The sequence below is a fragment of the Camarhynchus parvulus genome, chromosome 9 (genome assembly GCF_901933205.1).
Source record: "Camarhynchus parvulus chromosome 9, STF_HiC, whole genome shotgun sequence".
NCBI lineage: Eukaryota > Metazoa > Chordata > Aves > Passeriformes > Thraupidae > Camarhynchus > Camarhynchus parvulus.
In genome coordinates, this window is record NC_044579.1 from 10269212 (window position 1) to 10294851 (window position 25640).

A 25640-nucleotide genomic window follows, 5' to 3' on the forward strand; every position below is an offset into this window, starting at 1 on the left:
TTTTTTTATACTCCCATGACTCAAATCCTTTTGAATTTTTCCTTCAAACCATGTGTTTGTATACTCTGACTAGCATAGCATTGCACTGGATATTCTGGCATTGGGCAGTGAAGGATGGAGGAATGTTTTTCCACTGCTACCACAGCAGTCTTCAGCTCAGTGTTGCAAAGCACAACTTTTAGCACAATCCACCACACTCAGTTAGACTGACACTTCCCAGGGGGAGCAGGCACAGGGGTTTTGATCCACCAAGACCAGCAGTACTGAATAGATGCATTATGAAGAGAGGCACAGGCCTTGCCTCATACTGTGACAACTCCTGGCCTAAAATGTGCCACCTCTTCCTCTGCCTGAGTTTTGCTGCTTTTGTGTGCTTAAATAGGGTCTGTCCTTTAATGACATAATTGTGGAGAGGTCTTCACCCACCCTTGGGTCCTCTGCACTGTTCACGGACTTCATGTGTAGGATATTCACCCAGTCTTGTGTCCCTGCACTGCAGGGTGCAGGGGGTTGGTTTAGGGCATCTCTTATTTGCACAGGTTAATATTTGCTGGGCTAGAACAAGACAGGCAGAATTGATGCCATTACTGTAAGGTCAAGCTGTTTGCTGGAGAGAGAGAGAGGACATCAGCCCTCCAGGCATGTTCGAAGAATACACTGCAGATCCAGCTCTGCAAACAAGATGTACAAGGACATGTCCCATTTGTGAATTGCCACCAGCCCTGAGTCTCCAGCCAGCATTGAACAATCACCACATAAATGATTGTGTGAGTGCCTGGTGATGATAAATGGAGGCATCTCAGGGACTTTATTGAAAACCTACATGTTTTCCCTTCCTGCCATCTGCACCAGCTCCCCAGGGGCTCTGAGAGCTGAATCTGCAAGCTCATTTGCCCCCTTACATGCTGCTTGGGCAATTGGGAAGGCCTGGCAAAGCTCTCCAGGACACCCTCCCCATGTAAGGAACATTGCCACCACTGCCAGGGTGCCAGCATGGGAACACAAGGACATCTCCTGATGCCTGAGAAAGCATAGGAGTCCACCCTGCTTTCTGGGAGCTGCATTGCTTGAAGGGCTAAAAGGGGTAAAAACTTTTTTTTTGGGTTAATGCTGTCAGCTGACCTGGCTCTGATGCACTTGTGTAAGCAAGCAGCATTTTCACATCTATGCTATTTGCTTTAACATGTCAAATAGCTGAAGGAGCTAGATTTCCCTAGCTCCTTCCTCCCTCCTCTTTTCTACTGTCTCTATAAAATAATACTGCTATAATCCAGTTTGACTCAGCAGGATCCCTTTCATGCTGGCTAATCCCCATATATAGGCATCAGTTCAGGGAGGTGCACCAGAACGCTGCAATATTTTCCCTAACATTTTGTTTAACCAGGATGACATTATTCAGACAAATTAATTCCTCCAAGACGTAAACTTGTTCTGACTGAGTGCTGCAGCAGCCTCCCTGAGAGCAACAAACCATGATCTGACATCTTAACAGCTCTCCACACAGTCAGGGGGAGTCTTACATAAAAGATCGTCAGCTGTGCATATCTGCAAGGTGCAGCTGCCCCTTTCTGCAGTAGATTTCTCTTTCAGCAGGTTTTGGTGGAAAAAATATTTTTTTAAGAAGTGAATGGGATCTAAAACACAAGTAATTTTGGAAAATATCCTGCCATATAAAAGCATACAGTAGAGATTACCCTACCCTCTGAAATCCTTGCCAAAGGTTTTAAAAACGGGGTTTCCTGTTGTCACTTTCCTTCCATCCTGAATTGAGTTCATCTTGCATGTCTGAGCTAACATGTTGCTAGATGGGATTTACAAAGCTGAGGGGTATGTGTGGGTGATGTGTCAGCTGTGTGTGTCAAACGGCAGCCCCTGTTGGAAAGGAGGAGGAAAATGTAAAGAGTCCTTCACAAGTCTGCCAAGAAAAGGAATTCTTGGTCTGCCTCAAAGAGAGGAGGTCCTGGTGTGAGAAATGACCCTTATAATGCTGCTTTTACCCCATATAGGATATGGATGGGCAGGTTAGCTACCCTGTTCTCCTCTGTGACACCAGGTATTTGGGGTGGCATGGCCAGGCTGCCAGAGCTGTGTTCAGCACGGGGTTTTCTGTCCACACTCCCTGAGATGTTTTCCTGGCACTTCAGTTACCTCTGGTACTCTAATGTCAGGGTTCTGGGAGCCAACTTGGAAATGCCTTTTTCCTCCTCTTGCCTGGCATTCCTTCCCCTTGGTGCTTCCTTAGTTCCTAGATCCAGAATCCAGAATTGAGGCTGTCTTGCTGGCCTCAAATGTGCCAAAACAGTTGAGGGTACCCTAAAGGAGGAGGAAGGAAAGAAGAAATCTGATTAACTTAAAGTAGCAAGAGCCTGAGCTATTTGAACACAGTTCTAGGTCAAAATCTCACAGCCCTGGCTTCTCTCTGAATTCTTCATTGCCTTATGTCTATTTTTTGCTCTGCTGTAGTTGCTACACTGTGCCTTAGTGATACATTCCTGAGCAAGGGGTTGATGTTAATTGTTTGTTCATTGAGACTTGCATGGAGTGACTTCAGAGGGCTTAGCTGACTGGATGGCCATGGTCTTGGGGTGCTGGGAGCTTCTAGCTGGATTTCTCTTCTGCACCTTCCCATCTCCTAGGCTAGCAAGTTCTTTTCTCTGCAGCAGTGTATTATTGACAGAGGGGACTCCTGGTACTCCATGTCAGGTACTTATTGTAATATCATCAACATTAATTCAAACTGTGTTAAAATTACAGCAAGTAACTGTAACATCCAATAGACACTGAATAATTTAAAAGCTTTATAAAGTTTAGGCTTAAGAAATAGATATACAGATGCACAAAACTGCCTCAGATTAGTTTCAGAGGTTCCCCTAACTCAGTATCAGCTGTTGCAGATGCTTCCCACTTGCTTCCCAAGGGAACATTCACATCTTTTTCTCCTGGTTCTATTTGTGAAAGCTCTAACATTAAGACTGCACTTTCTTTTACACAGCAGTTTTGTCTTTTGGGGAATAGTCAGTCTTCAAGCTCTCTCTATGCTTTTAGCCCTAGGGTCATCTCTGCGTGGTGATTCTGAGCCCTTTACTTACTGCAGACATAGACTTGACCAGTAGCTTTGAAAATGTCATGTAGATATTTCATATAATCTATAGAATAACAGCCAGAGTGAGCTTGTTGCTTTCCAGGGGCTTGGTGGAGTGTAGTAAGGTAAAGCAGTTTTTTCTCCTGTTGAAGCAGTTCTTAAGACTTTCTGAAAAACATTTTGTACACTGAAGTTCTTATTTCATAATAAATGTGTGGAGTAACTTCCACACATTATACAAACCCTGAAATGTAATTAAATCACACAGGTTATTAATGGCTTCTGCTTAAGACTCCCTGTGATGTTACCCTGAGATAAACCATCCCCCAGCCACATCTTTGGGACCAGTGCAACTGTCCCTACAAGAGAAACCATGGGATTGAGCATGGCTGAAACAGATTTCTAGTGTGGTACTGCAGAGCTGTTATGTCTGATAGTACTTAATACTTACCTGTAGTCTGTTATTAATAACAAAGAAAAAAAAAACTGCTCATAAAATTAGTGGATTAGTAAGATGCCAGAGCAGTGGAATGGAGAGGCATGGACTGAGAAACATCCTGAATTCATTTAAACTAGAACAGTTTTAACACACCCAGCTGTGAGGCTGTCTATTTATGCAGGAGCAAAACCATCTTCTGACACACCAGCTTTATCTGCAGGTAGAGGTTCATCCAGCTAAGCACCTTCCTTAGGAAGGATCAGAGCTTTCTGTACAGCCAGCTAAGGGAGCCTTAGCAAGTGGTGAGTCTGTGTCTCTTGATGTGTTCAGGCTAAGCCTGGGCGCTGCGATGGAAGTGTTGATTTAGTCAAACCTGTACATCGCTAAAAATCCTAAATGGATCAGTTGCCAGGGATTCTGCACAGAAACAATGCTGGTATAGCACCAGGAACCTCACAAACTGTGGATTTGGGTAGAAGGAGTGATGCCTTGTTTGGTTTTCTTTTTGTCACGCTCCCAGAAGAGAGCAGGGAGCCCAAGCATGGTGGGAAGCATGCACAGAGCATTCTGACAAGATCCTTGTGTTCTGTACATGGCACTAGCTAACACATTCCTCCTGTTAGACCACTGCCACAGCAGGTCCAGATGTCAGTAACTCCAGCTGATACCAATGAAGAACGATGATTTATGGCCACTGGAGATTTGTCTGCCTTTGTTCAAACAGCACAAGAAAAGGACTTGGAGGTTGTGCTTGGGGTGGTCAGCTATCTAGGTCAGAAGAGGTAAAAGTTGCTGTTTTCAAAAACTGGCCCTCTTTCCAGCTATCTTGTGGTTTGTCTTCTCTGTCAGAGAATATGGGCTGCTTTGTTTTTTTCCAGGATGCTGAACAAACCCCAGCTCAAGCTGCTGGCTTGAAGTGTCTTTAAGAAAAGGTGGTTTGAATTAACCACCCTAAAATATAGAACACCCTATCCCTGAGAACACTTTGCACTGTGTGACTGTTAAGCATTTAGTCATTAAAAGGAGGGCTATACCCAAAGTGGATTTAATTCTTACTTTAGGCCCTGAAAAGATCAATTCTACAGCCATCTGTAGTCACAGGAATGCCAGGCAAACAGTGGAGTTTAAAGTGCATGGAAGCAGGAGAACTAAATGGCAATAACAAGCCTTTGGTATCCAGGTAGTATTTTCTTACCAGCAGATCTCAAAGTGCTTTCTAAAGCCTGGTAAGAACAGGAATATGTGGGGTGAGATGAACCCTGGAGTGAATGCCTTATTTTCAGTCGCACATTCCAGGTCTCGGCTCAAATATTTTTGTGTTGGGTTTCTTTCAGAAAAGTGAAGAAAGACCCTGGAGCCAGAAATACTGTACAAAACACGCAGAATAATTAGGAACCTCCTGGAAACCTGTGAAACTTTAATAAAACTTAAACTCCAGTTCCTTCCCACAGGTGGAGTCCAGCAGTAATGTAGGCAATATGCACAATTAAGCTATTTTTATGCCTCTTCATCTAAAAATGTAAGTGTTAAAACGTATGTAGGTAAAGCAAATGGAAAGCTTAGACTTGCCTGCATGCCATGCTCATTTGAACTCGCTGCATTTGCCTGGATTGCTGCTGAGCAGTGTGTGCTCCAGCAAAGGTTTTGCAAAGGGAAATGTCTTCACCTACAAACCTGGCTTCTTAAAAAGCCCTATGACTTTGCAGCTCCAGAAGATACTGACTTTCCCTGCCAACCACAAAGGGGAATAAATGACTGGAAGGGCTCAAGTAATTATACAAAGTGCCTGGATCAACTTTTCCATGGGGATCCTGTAGCTACTGGTCTGATGGCTTAATAATGTGCTTCTGGAATGGCTGCTTTCCTCTGCTGTTTCTCTCTGGGGCCAGATTTCCAGCAAGGCTCCTTAGCTGCCCTTGCAGAACTGGCAGGACAATGCTCACTGGACTCATGCTGCCTGTGAAGAAGCCAACAGTAACTTTTCCATAGGAAAATCTGCAGGTAGGGCAGAGCTGGATTATGCTGCTCCAGCAGCAAACTTTGAGAAAGAGAATGACTCAGAAAGCCCTAGATAACTTCTTTGTTCCCCACTCTTCACTGCCAGTCCAGTCCCTCTGTCCTTGTCCCTCATATCGTTGGAAGCTGGTGTGGCAGCGCATGTGGGGAGTGACCACTTTGCACCACCAGAGCAGCAATAAAACGTCATCCTCCCATTAGGAGACCACCAGCACTTGTCCTGATGGCCTGCATTAGCTGGATCACTCAGATGCATGAGCCATCTGCTAATACTAGGCTGTCTTGTCCGTTTTCACCTGGATCTGGTCTATAGTTAGAACCCGATGAAGAGTGGCCCTTCCTTCTTTTGTTCCTTATAGGTCCATTAAATCAGAAGCTGTGTATGGAAAGATGTAGTCCAGTTTTACTTTGCATGAGCTGCTTGGCAAAACATGAGGGTCAGATTACTTTGAGTGTTCAGACGTTCTTGTTGGGGAAATGGCAACTTCTGGTCCTCATAAAGGAAAGTTGGAAGTTGTATTAGGATGGAAATGAGCAATTCAGCAGTTACATTGGGAAACAACCATTGATGCAGGTGATCTCAGACCTTTTAAAGTACTGTGAGAAGCACTGGAGCATGGTCTTTTCCACTGCTATGGAAAGAAAATCCCCATAATGGAATGGAACAGTTACCAATCAGAATGATCCTGCAATAATGTTGTTTTTTTCCTCTATATTCCATAACCACTGTGATTTCAGCCTAAGAGTCCATACACTGGGAGGATGCTCTCGACTTGAGAATGGACATGTTATATAACATCTATTATACATTCAGTGTGTTTATATAAATGCATATCTCTTATGTAACTGTGTCACTAGGAAAACAGTGAGGTTGAACAAGTTGGTCTCTCCTGCCATTGCTGCTCTGCTTTGCTTGTTGATTCTTAAGCGCTGTCCCAAGACACTGCAGGTTGTACTGGTGATGTGTGCCCAAGTGAATCTCTTCTTTTCAGCAGCTCCATTCACTTTGGGTTTTGCTGGGTCTTTTCTCAACTGTTGTTTCTTTTTTTAAATGTAATATTTGGCAGAAAGCCTTTGGTGTTGGTTTCACAAACACAGGAGTAATCTGGTTAGTAAATACTGTGGACTGACAGTTGACTAGCACAGCATTCAGTTGCTGTGCTTTTCAACTTGAAATAACATCCAGGGCAGCCTCCTCAAGTGATGTAAAAGACCTGGTAAAGAAATGCCAACTGTCAGCTTGATTTTTGGTCTGCTCTGCTCTGACATAAACCTTTCTGACAGCTCAGACCAGTGTCCTTCATATTCTAAATTAATCCAAAATTTCTCATGGTAATGAAAGGGAAAGAAATTACTTTAGAGTGCATGTTTCTTGCTCTGAACATCCTTGACTAACCCTGCAGCACCAGAGAATTACCACCTACTCAGACATGCCTGTCTGCTCTTGATGAAACTCTTGAGCTTATTTGCATGACAATGGTTTTGCCATACAAGATCTCTGTATCCAAATCTCCATGTTGTCTGTACAAAACAGGAAAAATATTTTTATATTTCAGGGAGCTCTAATTTTTCTAGATTGAGAGCAAAGGAACAGTGCCAAGAGGTTGAATCAGCTCAGCAGACAATTATGTTGCAAGGACTCTTCTGCCCAACTTTCCACAGCAGAATCTTGAACAGTAGAGTAGCACAAAGCTTCTGGTTTACTTTTCACTTATTCAAGGAAGGATCTGATCTATTGAGTGGGTTTCTCTTTGTAAGGTTAGAAGGAATAATGTGCCATCCTTTCTTTCCCAACTGTACAGCAAGCTGAGTTCCAGCAGAAGCACCCTGAGAGGTGGACTGGAGAAGCAGAGGGACTGATGTAAATAATCTTCTCTATCTCTGTCTTTGTGGATGAGATTATCTCACAGTGGAGGAAGGAAGGTGATGGATGAGTTCCCAGGGTGGAACATCAGTCTCCAGCTTTTGCTTTTCTCACATCTCACTTGACTTCTTTGGGAAGTTCTCTTTTCTGTGCCATGCCTTATCTGGGCTCTTCTTACATAGCTATCTCAATTTTCTGGTTTTGTATCCCTTCCTTCTTTGTCACTTTTATCTCAGCAGGTGGCTCAAACTTGCTTTCCCAGACAAGGAACCGAGTCAAACATCCAGGTCAACTGAATGAAAAGAATAGGGATGTCATTGCATCTAAAAATAATTTCAGTACCTGGTAGGTGACATATTTGACCCTGGACTTAGTCAGCAGCCTGGATTTATTTCCAATTAGAGTCTGACTCTAGACAGAAGAAGAGGTGTTGCTCCAGGAAATAATTCAATTCAAACCTCTGAAGAAATCTTGTCCCCCCAAAAGATGAAATTTCTAGTCTTGGGGTAGAGAGGGGAAAGTATAGTACAGTTCTCACCTTACATTGGCTCACTAAACTTTGGGTTCTCTTATTCTTGACAATGGCCAATGTTGATTATCTGTGAGTTTCCAGTGTTCTTTCAGTCTTTAAAAATAGACATTTCACTCAGGAGGCTTTCTTCAAGAAATAAGAAACTCCCTCTTCTTCTCCCTTTGGAAAGACCTCAGAGCACCCACAAAGCTTTCAGCCCTCATATTTCAATCACAGATAAGTCTCCCACTGCCCCAAAGGCTCCAAGACATTCTCCTCACATCAAGGACATAAATGTATTTGGCAACTCTTTAGGAAACATATCATGGGTTTGGGCAAATCATATTCTCACTGTCAGTTTAGGTAGCAGCAGCATCCAAGTGCTGTGAGAGTTTTGGGGGAGTTTTTTTCCAAGCTTTATACTGGATTACGTTATCTATTAAAAGCAGCTATTTTTATAGTGAACTGCTGCAATGGCCTGTATTTCACAGCTTGCACGTATACACTGAAAAAAAAACATTATCTTGCACTCAAAAGGTGTTTCAGTGAAAGCTCCATGAAATTCTGTGCAAAATCTCATTACCTTCTTGCTTGGGTTTTCATTTTGTTTCAGTCTGGGGAGGTGTTTATTTCTTGGTAGCTCCAGGTGCCAACTTTGGTGTTTGCAATAGAGATGTGACTTCTGTCAGAGCATCGCAGACCTACTAATAGCTGACTAAAGCCACTCCATAGATAATGTGAAAACAGAGAAGGAAAAGAATGGAATTATTCTCTGAGTCACTGGTGAACCAAGGACAGAAGACAAACACCCTTAGTTTCCAGTGCTCTGCCCCTGCCACTAGAAAAAATTAATTTCTCTTGTAACTTGTATGAGATCTTCAGGAGACGCTTTGAATTCTCTTTGTTTGAGCAATCCAGTTTAACAGCTCCTGTTCTACCTTATATCCAGCTGGAATATTTAATTTATTTAGCAGCCATTAGAAGTGACTTAAAGATGCCCTTATCTGTGACTTGAAATAAGCAGAGGAAAATAGACTGTGTGCCTTTCCTTGTGGCTTAGAGAGATGAGGGGTTTTTATTCTCAAGGAGTGAAGGGGAAGGATTCTGTTTTGTTTTGTTTTGTTTTTTTTTCCCCTTACAAACTCTAGAAGAACCCAGACTCTCGAGCAGTAGCCCTGTCTTTCTCCTATTTTTTTTTTGTTTGTTTCTCCAGGAAATCTCTCTTGGAGAGCGCAGCAAGCAAAAAAAGCCAGCTTTAAAAGGGTTGTAGTTAAAAGGCTTGTAGTGTTCAATCTGTAACCAAAGCAAGCCCAGCTTTGCTGGATGCTAATTTACTAATGAGAGTTTCCAACTGAAATTTGTTTTCCATTTTAATCAATGAAGTTCCATTTTCTTGATGGTTTTTATGTCACAAATTCTTGCATTGCTCAAACAGTTCTTCAGAAAACTCATGGCAGGCAAGAACTCATTTCAAATGTAAAAATACTGAGAAAGAGGAGAGTGAGGTGAACTATAAATAACCACTGAGATGTCAGAGTCTCAGTCATTTTTTCCTCTGCAAGTCAGCTTTAGCAGTTAAGGTCAAGATAACATTTCCATGTCAATGGTCAGTTACATCAAAATTCTAAAACAGGAAAATTGAATGGAATTTTCTATTTTTTTTCTTGTATTGTGCCCGGATTTGACCAATTTATAGCCTCTTTGGTCTGTCAGCTCTGAGTTCCAATGTTATTTTGGTTAAGCTTCTTGCCAGCGTGGCAAGCTTGGATTGGAACATTGGGCTTATTAAAGGCTATGAAATTAAATTCCTCACCAAAAGAAAAGAAAAAAAGCCCACTTCTTGCTGATAGTCACTTCTCTGTTTCCTTTGATGCGGTTCAGTTTGACTTGAATTTTAGCCTAACAATTTGCTACACAATTTTGTTTTGTTTTCACGAAGTTCTAATCAGCTTAAACTGCAAGCGGTTTGAAATGCCTCTCTAACAGCTTCCTTGGTATTGCTAATTAAGCTTGAAATCTCTCTGTTGTCCACAATTCTATCTAAACAAGGAGGAGAGTGTATCTGCCCAATGTTTGCCACATCTCCCAGCTGCATGTAATTCTGCTGCCTGTGCAGAAAGTAATCACAACAGGACAGAACCTTTATTTAGGCAAAACCCCCAGGGTGGCATGCAAGGTCAGGCGCATCATGTTTTGAGGAACTTGGTGGTGAGAACATGTAAGGCAAGCAGAGCTACATCAACAGCACAAAGGCTGGGAGTGCTTGGGAATAAGGAACAGCTTTGCTTTATCCCCCACAGCACTTTGTTCCACAGTTATGTGTGGTCTGTAGGTGCTCTCACCTGATGTGTGGGTGTTAATAACAGATAGAAGCACAGGCTATCAAAACCTGCCAAGTATTCCCCCAGTCCCTCAGGAACAAAGATAATAGAATAATATAGTTTTTAAAGCTACCAAGGTTCACTTCAGTGGAAAAAGAGTCCTAACAAATGCTCAAACACATCTCTCTGTGTTGGGCAAAACCATGGGCTGGTTTCTCCCTAGGTAGGGACCCCAGTGTGTGAAGCAATACTGATCTGCTGAGGCACGGCTGCTGTTGTGCGACACAGCCCAGGGATTTCCGTGGTAGCTCTGTGCCAGTTCGCCTCAGCTGCAGGAGCCTTGAACAAACTGTTTACCTCTGACATTCTGAGAGGGATTTTGAGGGATTTCCTTCAAGTTAGAAATCTTCGAAAATCAGCATCTTGCGCCAGGCATTGTATTATGCAATGTCTTGGAGTGAAGGTCTGGTCGTGCACTTAGGATCTCCTTGGATTGAAGGAGTCAGAGATGGAAACTGTCTTATCAGATCATTCCTCCCTGCCAAGGCAGGCTCGTCTCCTCTGCTCTGCTGGTGCTGCTGTGCTTTACAGATGTTTTTCTCTCCAGTGCTCCAAAAGCCTGTCCCAGCTTCTTGGTTGGATGTTTTCTGGGCCAGTTGCAGTCCTGGTGCGGAGCGACCAATTTCATGTGGTTCATACCTGGTGTGTGGTGTGATGGCAGTGCTAGCAGCAAGAGTGAGCTCTGCTCACCAAAATGCACATTGTGCTGCTTCAATTCTTTTCTGGTGGCAATAGACAAGATGCGAGGAGGTTTGGAAATGCAGCTTCACTAGAAAATGACTGAAGGGACTGGAGCTGATTACTAAGATATTTAACAATGTTCTTTTACATAGCAATTGCTAAGGATGCTTTCAATTGTTTGGCTTATTGTAGTATTCCATGCAGCTATAATTATTGTTGCTGAAAAAATTTCATATGCATAGACTTTTTTATTCTTTGTGCTATTTTAAAGTTAACTGTAAGTTAGAAGCATTTCCCCAGTATTAAACTACTAATTTACTTTTGCAAATGGCTGTAGCCACATTGGAGTATTCTGAATAACAACTCAGGTGCTGTGCTCTGGTGGTGCACCACCCAAAGTTGATTTTTGAGATGTGTACAAGTTATTACAGATAAAAGGAATTTAATGTTTTCTGTTAATAATATCTTGTTTTCATTAAGTGACCATTTAGGCACACAGACTACTTCACAAGTATTTATGAAATTTAACAATATCCAGTTTCTCACTGAGGTTTGTAACTTCTACAGCCATTTTATTTACAGGCTGGGGATGCCTGTAAATGTGCCAGCCATGCACAGAGCATGGGAATGCTTTGCCTATGGCAGCTACTTGGTTTAAAACCCAGAAGTCCAGGCATTTTATCTTCCAGCCTACCAGTTTAGAGGACAATTCCCTCATTTCTTACATTCATAGGCTCTGCCATTTTAAAGGGACAAAGATCTCTGTTGTCAGAGCAAGGAATGTACAGAAGATGAGTAGCTTTGAGTGCCAGAAATTAGTTAAGTAATTTCCAACACGGGGCTTCTTGTGGATTTTTAGCTGGAAGGAGTCAATGTGGCTGTGGTCAGACATGGAGCATAATGCAGAGCAGATTTTTAACTCTGACATTCCTTCATCACTCTCAGCTTGATGGTGCTGGAAAGGGATGCAGGCCTTATCTAAACTGGCACTGAGCATCAGAGTAGTCACCCAGTCCCTGCCTCTGCTGCTCCAAACATTAATTACAGTCAGCATTAAGCATATAATTCTGTCTGCAGGTAGTATGGCCAGCTTGTGTGCCTGCCAGCCCCAGCAGCCTTCTCTCAGTTTCCACTGCAGCCTCTGATGTGCTCCAGACAACGGCAAAGCCATCCCTCAGCCTTCAGTTGATAAGAAAAATGGAGCTCCTTCCTCCTCTCACTGTAGAGCATATTTTGACATCTGCTTATCATTTGAGAAGCATTTCTCAAGCACTGTTCCATTTTCGCCATGGCCTTTCTGCTGTTGCACATTTGTGGACTCAGTTGCATGCCATTGTTATCTTTGCTACTAGCACAAGCCATGAAATACATCTAGCCTTTCTCTAATAGTTACAGGGCAAGGGGAAGGGACTCCTCTATCCTGTATGCTGGGAGGACTTTCTGCCAGATTCACCTCCAGCTGCTCGGAGTCCAAAACTACAAAGCTGAATTCAGTTTTCCTGACAAGAAAAGCAAATTCCAGCAGAGGAGAAGCATGCCAGCCGCGGTATTGCTACTGTGCTGGGAAAGCCACTAAAAACTGAGATGAATGGAAGAATGATTTGAAAGGCACTGAATACAGTAACCTCAGGGCCTGAGTCTGCACTGTGCAAGGGGCAGCTGTAAGCACAGCTCAGCCCCATTCCCAGCATGCTGGTAGCATTGCAGGATTGCCCATGTAATTTAGTCCCATATCTTCCTTTCCATCTCCCAGTAAATCAAGCTGTACCATCTAAAGAACAGCCTCACTGCTCAGCACTGTGTCTGAATTAGGCTGTCAGGGTCAGTCACACCCCTTGCCCCAGCACACTGATGCAGCTATGGCAGCATGGTCTGAAGGTCACTAGCCAAGGTGCTTCTGCAGTGCTGTCCCCTGCTGAAAGTACCCTCAGAGCAGCAAGAAGGGGAGTGTCACCCTCTGCTAACGATGTGTCCAGCTGGTCAGGTGAAGTGAGAAGGATTAACTCATGCCCAAGTTGTCTCCTCAGACATGCAGGAAGGAATTTCATGCTGGCTATTAGTGACTTAAATGTTATGTTTGCCAAGATTTAACCCATCTGTGGAGATAGCAGCTGGGGGAGCCTTCGTGTTTTCCTTTTTTAGAAATAATGCCAAAAAAGTGTTTGAAAGTGTTGAAATTACATCTTGACACTTAACCCCTCCACCACTGTCTGCTTTATATTTTATTTATAATACAACTATATATTTTCAGACCCAAACCCTAAATGAAACCATTTGCAATTATTTTGAAGTGCAGTTTTTCAATTGACCTGATCTAATTTGAGGTTTATAAATTCACCAGGCTTCTTGAGATTAAAGTGTTCTGTCTTCACTTAAGTATGGAAACATTTTCAAGCCTCAAAAAATATCCCACAAAGGGGAAAATGTCTGCTGCTCTGCTCTCCTCGCTGTCTGAGGAAATGAAGGACGGAGTCACAAGATTTAAAGCAAGTCACTTACCACACTTTACTAAGTTACAGTTCAACTATAGCATTTGACCATGTGCCTGTTTTTAGCACAACAGTCACATTTCATTCGTGCAGCTCAAAACCATCTCCTCTGCTCAGTCGCTTCGAAAAATGTGTTTCTTCTGCAGTGCTTACAGAAAGTGAGTTTGTGTCCCTGTGCATGGGTTGCCAATGTAATTTATTCCAGCAACTTCCCTCCCTTCTCCCAGCAAAATAAGCAATACCATGCTCATGTCCCTGTGCATGAGCTCTCCTCGTTCTGCTGTTCAGAGTGCAGGAGACATTATTTATGTTCATTAGAGCTTGGGATGAATTACCAATGCAGAAGAAGCAATATTCTGTGCGGCTTTTCTTCTGCACTCATTGCTGGGTCATTGTGGGAGAGTCCTTGTGCTGGCATGATGTTGTCAGTTACTGCTGTGCCCCAGGTTTGGTTAGGAGGGGTTATACTCTGCAGCATTAGGGCAGCAGGATGAGCTGCAGCCCTTGGGCTGTCAATGCACCTCTGGTCCCCAAAGTCTCTCCCACCTTGCCATCTGGGATACAAAGTTTTCAGGAGTAGACTCAAACACTCCCCAGCTCCAGCCTTCTGTGGCTCTTGCAATGCAGAAGTCTTTCCCAGCAGTCAGAATTTTTACTGTGTGTCCCATGTTTAAACCTAAAATCTGCAGAGCAACCCCCTTTGGCTTTCTGTGGTTTCTGAAGAGACAAGTATTGCTCTAGGAAGGTCAACTCCAACCACCACTTGCTAGATGCTTGCTCCCAAGCAGCTTGTTCCCACTTTGCCACTGATTGTGTTATACATGTTTAAGTCTCTTAATTTTAACTTGCAAGATGATTATGATGTCCTGGTCATTATAGTTCTTTCTTTGTGTTTTAGTGTATCTTTGCTTGGGGTTATTTTTCTTTTTGGTATTTAGGGTGCATTATTCTCCCCATGTGAGATTCTTTTTCTTTGCCATGGATGTTCTGCCCTCAAGAGACATGGACCCAGACTCAGCCTTAAACATTGTGCCAGCCTTCCATTTGGAAATGGATGGCTCCTTCCCTATGCTTTTCAAACCCCCAAAAAATTGGTTGGATTTGGAGACACAAGGGCACTCCCTGCCTCTTGGCCAAAAATATGGGAAAAGAATGGTAAATTTACCCTCAGCCCACACTAGATTTGTGGTTTATATTCTTATGACATGAATGTGACCGCAACCCCTAGGACTGATGTCTCCTAGCTGTTTCTCATCTTTCCTTTTTGTGCCTTGCCTTAGCTCTCAGTGTAGCTCATCAGATGCATTCAGCTCTACTTGGTGATTACAGAGCAGGCTTGCAACAACAGCTGGAGAGAAAAGAAGGAAAATAGACCTGTTAGGCATTTTTCTTCATCTTGTTTTGCTTTTTGTAGGTCTGAAAGCTCCAGGAGGAGCTAGGAGAGTTAGACTGACTGTGAAAGAGGGCAAAATCAAGAAGCCAAACTTATAATCCTACAGGGATGCTGTTCCCATAATGTGCAGAAATACCTTTGTGCAGGTTGTTAGCTGCTGGGGCAGCACTTAGGCATGTGGGATAACCTGATTAGAGAATCAAAGAAAACCTGGTAGCTTCACAGGCCAAATCCTGCCTTACAGCAACCTGATGTCAAATGGGTGTGAATCAAGGAAGCTTTCCCTTTGGCATCATCTGGTAACACCTTGAAGGGAAGGGTCTGAGCCAGCCAGGGTTCTAGCAAGGAGAGAGGCTTAAGCAAATACACTCCCAGACAGGGAGTGAGCTGGAGTCTGAAACTAATGAGTTTGTTTTTCCTTACTGGTACAGACTTGGAAGGATGAAAAGAATACATTTCTCAGGTCTGATTTTCAGGTTGTATAGAAGGCTTAATCAGGAGTTGGTTAATTTATAATGCTTGTCTTACTTAGCTGTGAGAATGTCAAACTGTGACTGAGCTGAGATTTGGGAGAAGAAGATGTGTGTTTTCAGAAGGTAATGATCCAGCAGGTGATTGCCTGCTGTCATGGTCACTGCAAAGTTTCCACCAAAATCAGTGTTAACATGGGGTGTCAGACAGGATGGTTGTACTGATCCCTTGTGGGCTTAAACTCTGTGTGCCCGAAATGTGTGTGGGAGTTACACTGGGCCTGTGGTGAGAGCAGTTCCAGCCCTTGCTGTTTGGTGCCGGACCCCTCTGCAGCTTGGATTGCTGCTGCAGGTGCCTGCTCTGGTCACTGTCCTGGGTGGGCTGCAGTAGCAGACTGGGGGAACTGCTGAACAGATCAGTCCCCAGCGTGGAAGTAAGCCACAGAATTCCTGGTCGTGTTGTGGGGGATCAGTATTTATCAGAATTCAAAAATCAGTCAGGAGGGTTTATGGGAGAAGCATCCACTTGAGGCGAAGTATGGGGAAACCAAGCTCTGACTCAGGAAGTGCCTAAACCAGTAATCAGTGGAGACTGGAAGCAAATCCCAAGGAATTTCTGCTTTGCTTACCCTGTTCTCATACTTTGGCCTCTGTTGTTGGCAACTGTTGGAAATGAGGCAAGCAGTGACTTGGTGAGGCAAATGCTCCATACCTGGTTGTGTTCAGAAAGTTTCATGGCAAATGCTTTACAAATGGCACAATCTTCCATCAGTATCCAAAGGTATCCTGCCCTCCCTCCTTGGCAGAAAAACGCAGAGAACCGCATGGATGCGGACTGAGATGATGTGATCTGCTTATGCAAAGCAAAATGGTAAATCTGCCAGGTTATTTCTCCATGGAGAAAATTATTGACCTTGCTTTTTCTGGCATACCAGCCACCGTTATAATGATGATGATGGTGACAGCAACCAGACAGAAAGGCCAGCAGTCATTCTTTCCTGCCCATTATTACAAGGTATAAAGCAAAATCCAGCCTGTATTCAATGTCAGTCTGGCTGTGCTCTCCTTACAAATGCATGAGGCAGTTCTCATACGGGTTGAAATTCAGGACTTTTCATATCGACCTTTCCAAAAACAATCCTTCTGATCCTCTGATAGGAACCCATGTATTTCTATGTTTGTACCTTACCCATGACGTGCAGCCCAGAGATAATGTCTGAGAGCAAATATGAGAGTGTAGAACCTTCTGAGTTCCTGGGTGATTCATCTCCTTACAATAGATTTCAGTTGCACATGTAAGGAGTGGATCTTGCCCCTGAGAACACTGGCTCAAAGAAGCAATAACAGTGCAGTCAAAGGACTGCTTTCTCTGGGAATTTTGTTGCATGAGGAAGCAGAACTTTAGCCTTTCTGTGTTTGTCAACAAGATCTGCCTTTCAGCAGCTTTCTATATTTCTGTCCTGTTGGATTTTTTCCTTTATTTTCCCACCCCCTTATTTCTGTCTATCTAAATAATAATCAATAGTGTAATGATAAATTTTTCTACCTCATCCAAGATGCAAACACTGATTGATAACATTATTTGATAACTTCAGGTCCATCAAGCAAGAATAGTAGGTGAAGTTTGCTTTTCTAAAGTCCAGTGAAATTACCCAAATCACATTTATTGTTTGCATCTATGTGGTTTGCACCATCCATTCATGGCATGTGTCTTTTAAAGTGCTTGTTTTGAAATGGTGAGTTACCCAGTTGGTGTCATAAGGGCTGGTGTGGCTCACAGACAACCGTCTGAAACCAAATTATCTTGGTATTTCTATAATTAACTGCAAGGGTAAGTGAGGGTTGAAATGAGATGAATCATTCAATGGACCCCACTTGAAAAGTGGGAATTTTTTTGGCTCCAGCACTTTAGGAGCAGGTTAGTATGTAAAATCTGTGCAGCAAGGATCATGGCCTCAGAGCTGGCATTTCACAGTCATTATCTCAAACATTGTGGGCCAGAGATAAATGAAGCATTTAAGTCATCCTGAGCTCCTGTCCTTGCAGATGCTTTCCTTGCAGCCACTGCTTTGTTCTCTGCCCAGACTTAGCAGTATTCTCTGTGGTGAGAGAGGAAGATCAAGATCTTTGTACAAGGCAGATAAAGATATTTTTATGGGATCTGCATTGGCAAAGTAATTAGGGGGTGTCTGTGTAACCCCAGGAGTTTGCACTTCAGTTTAGCGCTGCCCTCTGTGGAACTTGTCTCTAATGAAGTCTGCTGCATAAGCTCACTCTGACTGGGCAGTGCAGAGGCAAAAGCCCGGGAGTTTTGGCTGCACAACTCCTTCATGTGCTCCTGGCTACAGAAGCTGCTGTGTCTCAGATAACCCACCTGATGAGCCATCTCTGATCACTTGTCAGAGCTGCTGAGAGAAGCTCTGGTTTGTGTTCTCACACTGTTCTAAAGGCTTGACCCAGGCCCTGTGCTCCCTGTGCATGTTATCATACTCTTTGATAACTGTTGGCTGTACTGCACTTTATCTAGAAGAAATGAAAAGAAGGTACCTAAAGCTTCCAAGCAGACCCGCAGCAGCCTCCAGCCCAGCTGACCTTTGTAAGTGTCCTGCTGAGATGGTGCTCACATGTGTTGTGTATGTTTTCTTTGCAGAATACACTGGAGCAGTGCAGTGTCTGTGCAAAGCCCATCATGGAAAGGATCCTCCGAGCCACTGGGAAGGCCTACCACCCCCACTGCTTCACCTGTGTGATGTGCCATCGCAGCCTGGATGGGATCCCCTTCACTGTGGATGCTGGTGGCAACATCCACTGCATTGAGGATTTCCATAAGTAAGGCCTAAGCTGCTGTCACTGCTTTGCTTGTTGTATTTGTCTTTTGCCTCTAAAAACTCTCCTTTTTCAGACTGAGCTTTCAGGAAGTTCTGAACCCTATGCCACTTCCTCCCAAGGCTCTTAAATAGTAGGGAGAGCATTGCTCCAAGCAGCCATGGCATACAAGGTTAATTGGTTAGGGGACGATTCTGCTTGATCTCTGTTTTGCTTAGAGCTGAATTGAGGGATAACCTCTGTGTCCCTCTGTTTTAAGTGTTCTGCCTTCCTCTTGCCTTTTCACTGTGCATGGGCATGTTTCTCTTCACTGCCTTTACCTGCACTTTCACATCACCACCTCCCTGCCTCTTCCACTGAGCAATTAAGAGAGGTCCTGTCCTCCTGCACTCTGCAGGTGTTTGCTTACCGGCTAGAGGGATCTCAGTGGCCACAGGCTGCTCACAGCTCCTTTTGTTTCTAGTTGCTAATTAGCTTTTTAAAGCTACTAAAAATACAGCCCTGGTAATAATTTATAGTGAAACTGCTATTTAAAGTAAGTTGAAAGGTATAGCTGCAAGTAATTTCTGTCACTGACACACTACCACCCCCATCATCACAACTAATCTAGGGAAAGACAGGTAGATATAATCAGAGCACAAATGTTTGCCCTGTATGGAAAAGACAGATACATTACACCCCTCAATTAAAAGATGAAATCAATACTGACAAATGTGAGTTTGTATCTCAACCATTTACCTCTTAATTTCTAAGCGGGTAGACTTAATTAGAGCCTCATGACATCAGTGTGTGGGTCTGAAAGCTCAAAGAAGCTGACTGACTTGACAGAAAGGGAAGCAGCCACGATTAACTGGCATGTTAGAATCCAACAGGAGGATGTTCCCTGTAGCTCAGCTAGGCTGAGTTAATTGGCAGCTGCTGTGTTGCTTTGCCTTTCTGTGCCGCCAGTTGTGTGCAAGGTAAAATGTGGTCCTGAGCACAGGCCCAACAGGAGTTTCATGCACCACTCAGTCACCTGAAGGACTTCCTTCACACCCCCTCAGCAATTTGGAGAGTGCCCCTTCCCAAAGCCCCACAGGCCAAGGGCTCACATACTGTCAGGAGAAAGAGAGCTGATGTCCCACATTGAAGCCTTTTGGCAGTGACTGCATACAGACCTCGGGGCTCTGAGAGTAGAAGGTGGGAGGCTGTCAATGCAAGGAAGGACATAAAAATTGTTGAGTGAAGGATTGAGGGGAAGGTGATGGGAATAGCACAAGACCCAATGTGACACTCAGAATGGCTTTGGCCAGCCACACATTTTGCAGTACTTTGGCCAGGCCAGTTTTAATTGATTAGGGATGACATGTCCTCCTGATCTGGAGGTTGAGTGTTCTACATCTACATCCTCTTGATAACAAAATTGTAGCTAATGTTCAGACTGTTACTCAGCTACTCCCTGAGCTCAGGCCCCACAGTAACAGATCTGTATCCCCTGAAATCTGCAGGAATGATCTCAGGATCCTGGGAGATAATATTTGTCTCATAATGAATTACTCACAGTACCCTGGACAAAGAAATGTTGAAGTATTTTTTAAGTACCACGTTTGAGCTAAATGGCACAAGGAAGGGCCTGCATGAAGCAGCACATAATTAATTGCCATCACAGCTCCAGTCATATCATGATCCATTTAAGTTATTTTTCAGAGCACTCGTTATAGCCACTGTTTAATTCATTCTTTCATTAGATCACAGCTACACAGGCATCTTTCATCTGCTGCCAGTGAAATTAATATTTTTCTTTATTCCTAGTACAGATAGATTTTATTTTTTTTTCTTTTCTAAGATAGTTAATTCTGAGGTGGTTCATGTGACAGGCTGGGTGGCAGAGTCAATCCTTACTAGGCATTTTAGAAGAGAAGGGCCTTTGATCTCCTTGTGTTCTGATGTTTGCCGTAAGCTTTGCCCTCTGTCACTCCACAGCCCCTGACCCTGGGTCTCATTACATGGCAACAGATTCTGTGGGTATAAATTTCCTTTTTTGCAGGCAGAATTTGCAGCCAGGAAACTGGTACCAGTAGGTTTTGAACTAAAATAGAGAACGATTCACCACAGGCTAAATGTTCCCAAGCCTAGGAGCAGAGGTGGCCACTTCTCATGGGACCTGAGGGGAGCAAAACCAGAGGGAATACAGAACATGGGTGAATTATCCAGAAGGGCATATAGTGAGAAACAGAAGGGAAAAAGAAAGGGCTGTGCTTCTCTTGATCCCTGAGCTGACCCTGATTCAAGTCAGTCTCTTCATGCAGTGAGTTATTGTCACTGTACAACTGGAAGTCAGGCTGACTGGAAGAGAGAACGTTGGGGTCTCTGCATCCAGACCTGTTCCCTTTTAAGCCTGGACAACACCCTGTTGGATAACTGAGTAGGTTTTAGCTAGAAGATGCAGCAAGTCAGAATTGCCCTGATGCTTCTTGCCTGAGAGTGAGCACAGCCAGAAATGTGCTTCTGTGTGCGTAAGTGGGTAAGATGGCTTGAAAGTTTAAAGTGGGTGACATAAACCTCAACAAATTAGTGTTAGTGCAAGGCAGTTCTTTTTACTATTTCGTTTCAGACTTTTAAACTATTTGTTCCAATCTCCAAATCTTAATAGTTTGATTTTTATTTTCAAGAGATGCTTGAAGCAGATTCTGGTCATCTTCCTAACCATGGGATTTGCATGAATTTCTTAGAGGCTGAGGGTTGTGGCAGTGCATAGGTGCCACAATGGAGGGTCATTCAACAAGCACTTTAGTTGTTAATTAGGGCACGCAAAATGCTCTGCTGTCTGTCAGAAGTTCTATAAGTCCTCTGCTAATAAATGTGCTTTAATATCCTACATGCCTGAAATTGCCTTGTAAGACTAAAGTGCTCCTGCCTGTTTTTTTCCAAGGAGGGAGCTGTGCAGAGCTCCAGCCCGTGCTGTGTGTGCGCATACATGTGTATGTGCGTTGGTACAAATTCACACATTTCTGGCTGGCCGGTCCAGATAACAAAAACTTTTGCTCCAAGTTTGAGATGACTGTGCCTGTCTGTTGCTCCCTCAGGAAATTTGCCCCGAGGTGTTCTGTGTGTAAGGAGCCCATCATGCCAGCCCCGGGACAAGAGGAGACCGTGCGCATTGTTGCCCTGGATCGTGACTTCCATGTCCAGTGCTACCGGTGCGAGGTTGGTATTCCAGGCACAGCAGGGACAGAAAGCAAGTTAAGCGTGGCTTAACTTCATCACCACCTGACATTGCCCACGCAACAGGCATAGCCTGTTGTAACACTGGCTGTACAATCAAATTACTTCATTGACTTCAGCAAGCAAGGAATTTTTCCTCATTTATATCCACACAAATGAGAGGAAAATCAGGTCCCTTGTTTATAACAGGTTCATTAGAAGAGCAAAAGAATGTGACTCAGGCAATTAGGTCTTAATACTGGAGGACTTAATAAATTATAGCTTGGACACAAACGTAGCTCATCTTTATGTTCTTAAAATGAAAGCTAATGCATGCTAGGATTTGAGCAAGACTGTACAGGAAACTCAGCATATGGCTCTGGGTTGAAGAATTTTAATGGACACATAAACATGATCATTCTTGTTTTGTGCAATGCTTTTTATGCTACTTTTCCTGTTCAGTTTCATTACACACTTCATGTAATTTTGATGGTAAGAGTCTGAAGACAGAGAATAAAAATCACCTTAAAGCAATTAGCATGTGGGAACAGCTGTGTTAGGGAACCTTCAAGAATTCTTCAGTGCTAGTGTTACTTGTTGGATAATACATCAGCCAGATGGCAGGGTAAGAAAATGAGACCAAATATATTTCTTATTGCAGTTGCAGGTTTTAATAACCTTAACTGGAAAGAAGGATGGACTAAGGTTTAAAGGTCTAGGCTGAAACTTGAGGCATCTGGCTCAATTCTCAATCTGACCTTGGCTTTCAGGGTACATACCAGCCCATTACTTAGGCCCATTATTTTTTAAGATGCTGGGGCATTCTTACACTAAATTTTGTAGAGCCTAATTCATCATACAGCATGTCCCCATGCTGGTTGCTGAGATACCCAGGCTTTCACACACATGGATCCATCAGCAGTCCTGGGCCAAGCAATTGCTTAATCACAAAGTGTGGGATAATTCCCAACTTTCCTAGCAGCTATACTCAGCCTTAAAGCTTATAGGCTGAGGTCTCTGGAGCAGGTTTTGAGGCCTTGCAGTGGGGTTTCCGTGTTCCTGTCTGACATCCTCCTTTTTGCCATAACTTTTTTGGCCAATTGTAATGCAAACACAGGCGACAGTTCTGGTAAGGGGAGACAGGCAGGGACTTTGCTTAGCTGCCACTCCTGGAATGGAGGCTGTAACTTTATGGCATTAACTTTTCCAAAGGAGATTACTTATAGTCAGATATTGGTACTAAACTTTTTCCCAGTGATGCTTCTTTTTTATCCCTTTTTTGAATTAATAAATATGTGCTTGAGTTTGATGTTTCTCCAATGCTAAAGACCTTTGCATCCTCAGAAATGTGAAGGGAATAATCTCCTTTTATTTTCAATTGGATTAAATTCAGCAGGGAGCTTGGGAACCCATCTTCTCTGCAGCATTGTCTCTTATCAGAAAATGGCTTAATCGTAAAAGACATCACGTACCTCAGCTTCATGCTTTGCACTGACTCAGGCTGGATCCTGTTACAAGGTGGAGAGTGAGGAGAGAGTTTCTTTGACTAATAGATTCTTTGCTTCATCTTGTTCTTTCTTATTTACTTTGCTCTTCCTGTTCACTTATTTCCTAGGACTGTGGTGGCCTCCTGTCTGAAGGGGACAATCAGGGCTGTTACCCTCTGGACGGGCACATCCTCTGCAAGACCTGCAACTCTGCTCGGATCCAGGCTCTGACTGCCAAGGCCAGCACTGATCTCTGAGTATCAACTGTGACCCTCCCCAGGATGCCCATTGGGAGATATTGCACAAGCTTTGCATGATTTCTTTCCAGCCTAGGGTCTGAATCTCTGTAATTGAAAAAAAGAAAAAAAAAAAAAAAAAAGTAAAACTGGAAGGCCTTGGAACAAGAGGGCAGTTTGAGAGGCCATGTTCAGACTGCCCATGACAGGCACCTAATTTAGACACAACTGTCCAGGAGGGCAGTGAGTGAGTCAGAGCAGCTGCTCTGTGTGCAGCTGATGGAGTTAAGGGTCACAGCCCCTAAGTTATCTGCCTGTATAAGGAGGTCTGAACATGGTCCTTACTATGCTTCTGTTGATTCCTGTTTCTTAAGAAGTACATGAAGGTAGAGGGTGAAAGATGGCTGAGGTAGTTATTTCTCCCAAGTTATTTTGAGAACCTGAGCAGCTCTCATTGAAGTCATGGGACTTCAATGTCTGCTGATGACTTTAATAGGATCTGTGTCACCAGCAGAAGTAGCTCCACTGTCCTAGAAGGTGTGAGAGCAGAGCCAGCATTAACACAAACGGTGCAACTGCAACTGTACTGCAGCTGAGTGTAGGTGTGATCTTGTATCCTTGGGACACAGATTGGTCATTTCTTAGGCCCTTACTTGTCTCCATTCCCTTCCAGTTCAATAGTGTTTTTCTTTTACTCATGGAAGTCTATTTAGCTATTGCATAAATTTATTCAGTAGTGATGCTTCCAATTCACAATGTATGAGCAATCACAGAAAGATGTGAGCGTGCACACACTACACACACACACTACACACTACACACACAACATGCTTTTTTGATTTACCAGAGGCATAAGCCAGTCATGTCCCTTGAGAAGATATTTAAGGGATGTGGGGCTGGAAGCACATTTCTGAAATCCCAGTGGTTAAAAAAGATAAAAATGACTACATAGAACTGCAGTGCAAAGCGATGCTCAAAAAAATCTTACACCACTCTCATAGAGCCCATTCTAGTGGGACTAGTGGCAGTGTTGGTCTCTGGGTAGACATTCAAGCAATAAAGTCTTTTCCATCTCCTGTTACTGCTGTGGGAGGATTTTCCTTCAACAGTAACAGGGATTGAATCAGGCTTTGGGATGATGCACATTTCTCTGATGTTAACACATGTGATTTGTATTTTTCAATTTAAAAAATCAGGTCTTGTTTCAACAGCAAAAAAATCATCCTAAATACATGTTCAGTTTTCATCCTAAGAAAGCTAAAGAGGGTATTAAACCCTTCACTATGCCATTCCAGAAAGCAGGCAATTTTTTCCTCTTCCATTTTCATCCCAGCCACTTTTAACTTGCCTCTGTGAAATTCATGGCAGTAGAGTGCTGGGCCAGCAGCAGCATTTTCATCTTCAGTCCAGAATCAATATATATCCCAAGGTAAATAAAATCGGGCACAGATAATCCTTTTTTTTTCACATGATCATGGGTTTAGGGTTTCATTGGGTTTTTTTAGTTTGGTTAATTAAAAACAAATCAAAAAATTAGAAATCCATGGCATTCTGAGCAGCTATAATACTCTTGTTCATGAAACCCATAATAACTAAGGTGAAAATTACATAGTGAGGGAGTAATTTTCATATCACTGAATTGACATTAATATCTTATTTGCAGATGTAATCAAGGAAAATACCTTTCTTTGCACTTAAATTAAGAAGCAGAACTGAAACAGTTGCAGGCTGATTGACCATAAAAGTGACAAAATGTAACTTTTCAAGAGTAAGTTACAAGATCTTTTTTTCATGCATCCCACTGAAAAACAATAAGAATGTGGTGCTTTCCTCTTTGTATCAGGCTTCTGTTATAGAGAATAATTATATCCACTAATGCTGAAAAGAAAAGTTAGATGAGCTGAACTGATAGGAAACAAAGGAAAAATGTGATGTGATACTGCAGCTCCTGCATATGGTGCATTTCTTTTCAGTTTAGCACTAACCTTTCTGGAAGAGCACTGTGATATTCAGTAGCTTCGGCTGTCTGTGGTAAATTCAAATACAGAAATACCAGTCTGAAACCTCCATTCCTTACATGGTTTTTATGTTGGCAAACTTCACCAGTGTCAGGGAAGTTTCCCAAAATTCACAGCTTGAAATGAATCCTTCTTTGTAGAAGGGTGGCATCATTGAGCAGAAGTCTTCCTTCACCACTGTAGGGGCTGTGCTGAAGCAGTTTGACTTTTTATACTGGATTTCTACCCTGGCCTGCAAGAATGTTACTGCCTCAGACATAAACAGATTTTTTGGCACCCTGGCTCCCACCAGGTTCCACCTGGGCTCCTGCTCCCTGAACCGTGGCGTGTAAGGTCCTTCTGAGCTCGCTTGACACGCAGTCTGCACCACCACCAGTCCAAAAAAACCTTGCAAATACTGAGCAAATCTAGTTTGAACTAACCCTACAAAACGGGAGGTCAGTGCTGGGATACAAGCACAGGTGGTAATGTGATGCATTTGGGTGCAGAATGAGCCATTCATCAGGCAGAAAATGTAGCTCTGATCTTCCTTACTCTTGTGAGTGTTAAATCAAGTGGTTGATG

At 43.2% G+C, this 25640-nt stretch overlaps 1 protein-coding gene across 11 annotated transcripts in view; it reads left to right on the forward strand.

Moving 5' to 3' along the window:
- The window catches only part of LPP (LIM domain containing preferred translocation partner in lipoma), a 318899-nt gene extending 295698 nt beyond the window's left edge, over positions 1-23201 (forward strand). For all 11 annotated transcript variants that reach the window (XM_030954778.1, XM_030954777.1, XM_030954781.1 and 8 more), the window contains 3 exons: positions 17977-18155; positions 21218-21338; positions 22951-23201. In XM_030954778.1, the coding sequence (XP_030810638.1) occupies positions 17977-18155; positions 21218-21338; positions 22951-23079 (429 nt within the window). In that variant the 3' untranslated portion in view covers positions 23080-23201. The remainder of the gene's footprint in view (positions 1-17976; positions 18156-21217; positions 21339-22950) is intronic.
- Positions 23202-25640: the final 2439 nt, after the last annotated feature.